This window comes from Octopus bimaculoides, chromosome 1 (genome assembly GCF_001194135.2).
Source record: "Octopus bimaculoides isolate UCB-OBI-ISO-001 chromosome 1, ASM119413v2, whole genome shotgun sequence".
Classification (NCBI taxonomy): domain Eukaryota; kingdom Metazoa; phylum Mollusca; class Cephalopoda; order Octopoda; family Octopodidae; genus Octopus; species Octopus bimaculoides.
The window spans coordinates 98,514,733-98,515,493 of record NC_068981.1 but is presented as its reverse complement, the minus strand read 5'-3'; the positions used below and the strand labels follow the sequence as shown (position 1 = coordinate 98,515,493).

The window sequence follows — 761 nt, the reverse complement described above, 5'->3', positions numbered from 1 at the left end:
TTCTTCTCATCTCTCAATTACCATCATGTTCTGTTGTATTGAAATGGTATTGTCCCTATTTCATGCTGGAACATCTTGGTGATTTAACTTTTCAACTGGTTACATTAATCAACACAGAAAGGAACCAATTACAGAGCCAGACCTTTATTTAAAGACAAAACCAAAATTTAAAAACAAAAAAAAAACATAAAAAAAAAAGAAACAAAAAACTAACAACAAAAGACAAAATAAAGCAAACAACCTAACATTATCTTCAGCAGTAGCTGCAGCAATGATGGCAGGCGAAGGGGAAAATTTAGATTTGCATGAATCTCTGTTTCACCTGGATGCATGGCTCTCTGCTTATGACCAATACACCCTCCACCCTGGAGCTCCCTGGTTACAGGTGAGCTCTCATTTGTCTCCCTTCAAAATGTCTCCTCACTTTAAATTGCTTTTTTTTTTGTTTTTGCCTTTCTTTCTTACTCTGCTTTACACAAACACCGCCACTCTAGAGGTAGCCTACCATTATTATAGTTATGATAGATGTTGTGTAGAAAGAGGTAAATCTCTAACCTACTCTTGATTCTTGGCTGAAACTAAATTCACTTCATCTGTTACCCTGCTAGTGCTACTGGAAAGGCATGTTTGTCACACGATCTCCCTCCTACCCTTAAACTTGCACCTCAGTGAGAAATTTTTCTTACTTTGATAGATAGCCCTACTATTACTACTACTACTACTACTACTACTACTACTACTACTATATACATATATATATA

General features: G+C 36.0%; 1 protein-coding gene across 1 annotated transcript in view; it reads left to right on the top strand.

The window, feature by feature from the left end:
* Nucleotides 1-6: 6 nt before the first annotated feature.
* Nucleotides 7-761, top strand: part of LOC106876175 (uncharacterized) — a 76,015-nt gene continuing 75,260 nt past the window's right edge. Inside the window, exon 1 of the mRNA XM_052966932.1 lies at nucleotides 7-385. Coding sequence (XP_052822892.1) covers nucleotides 272-385 — 114 coding nt within the window. The 5' untranslated portion in view covers nucleotides 7-271. The remainder of the gene's footprint in view (nucleotides 386-761) is intronic.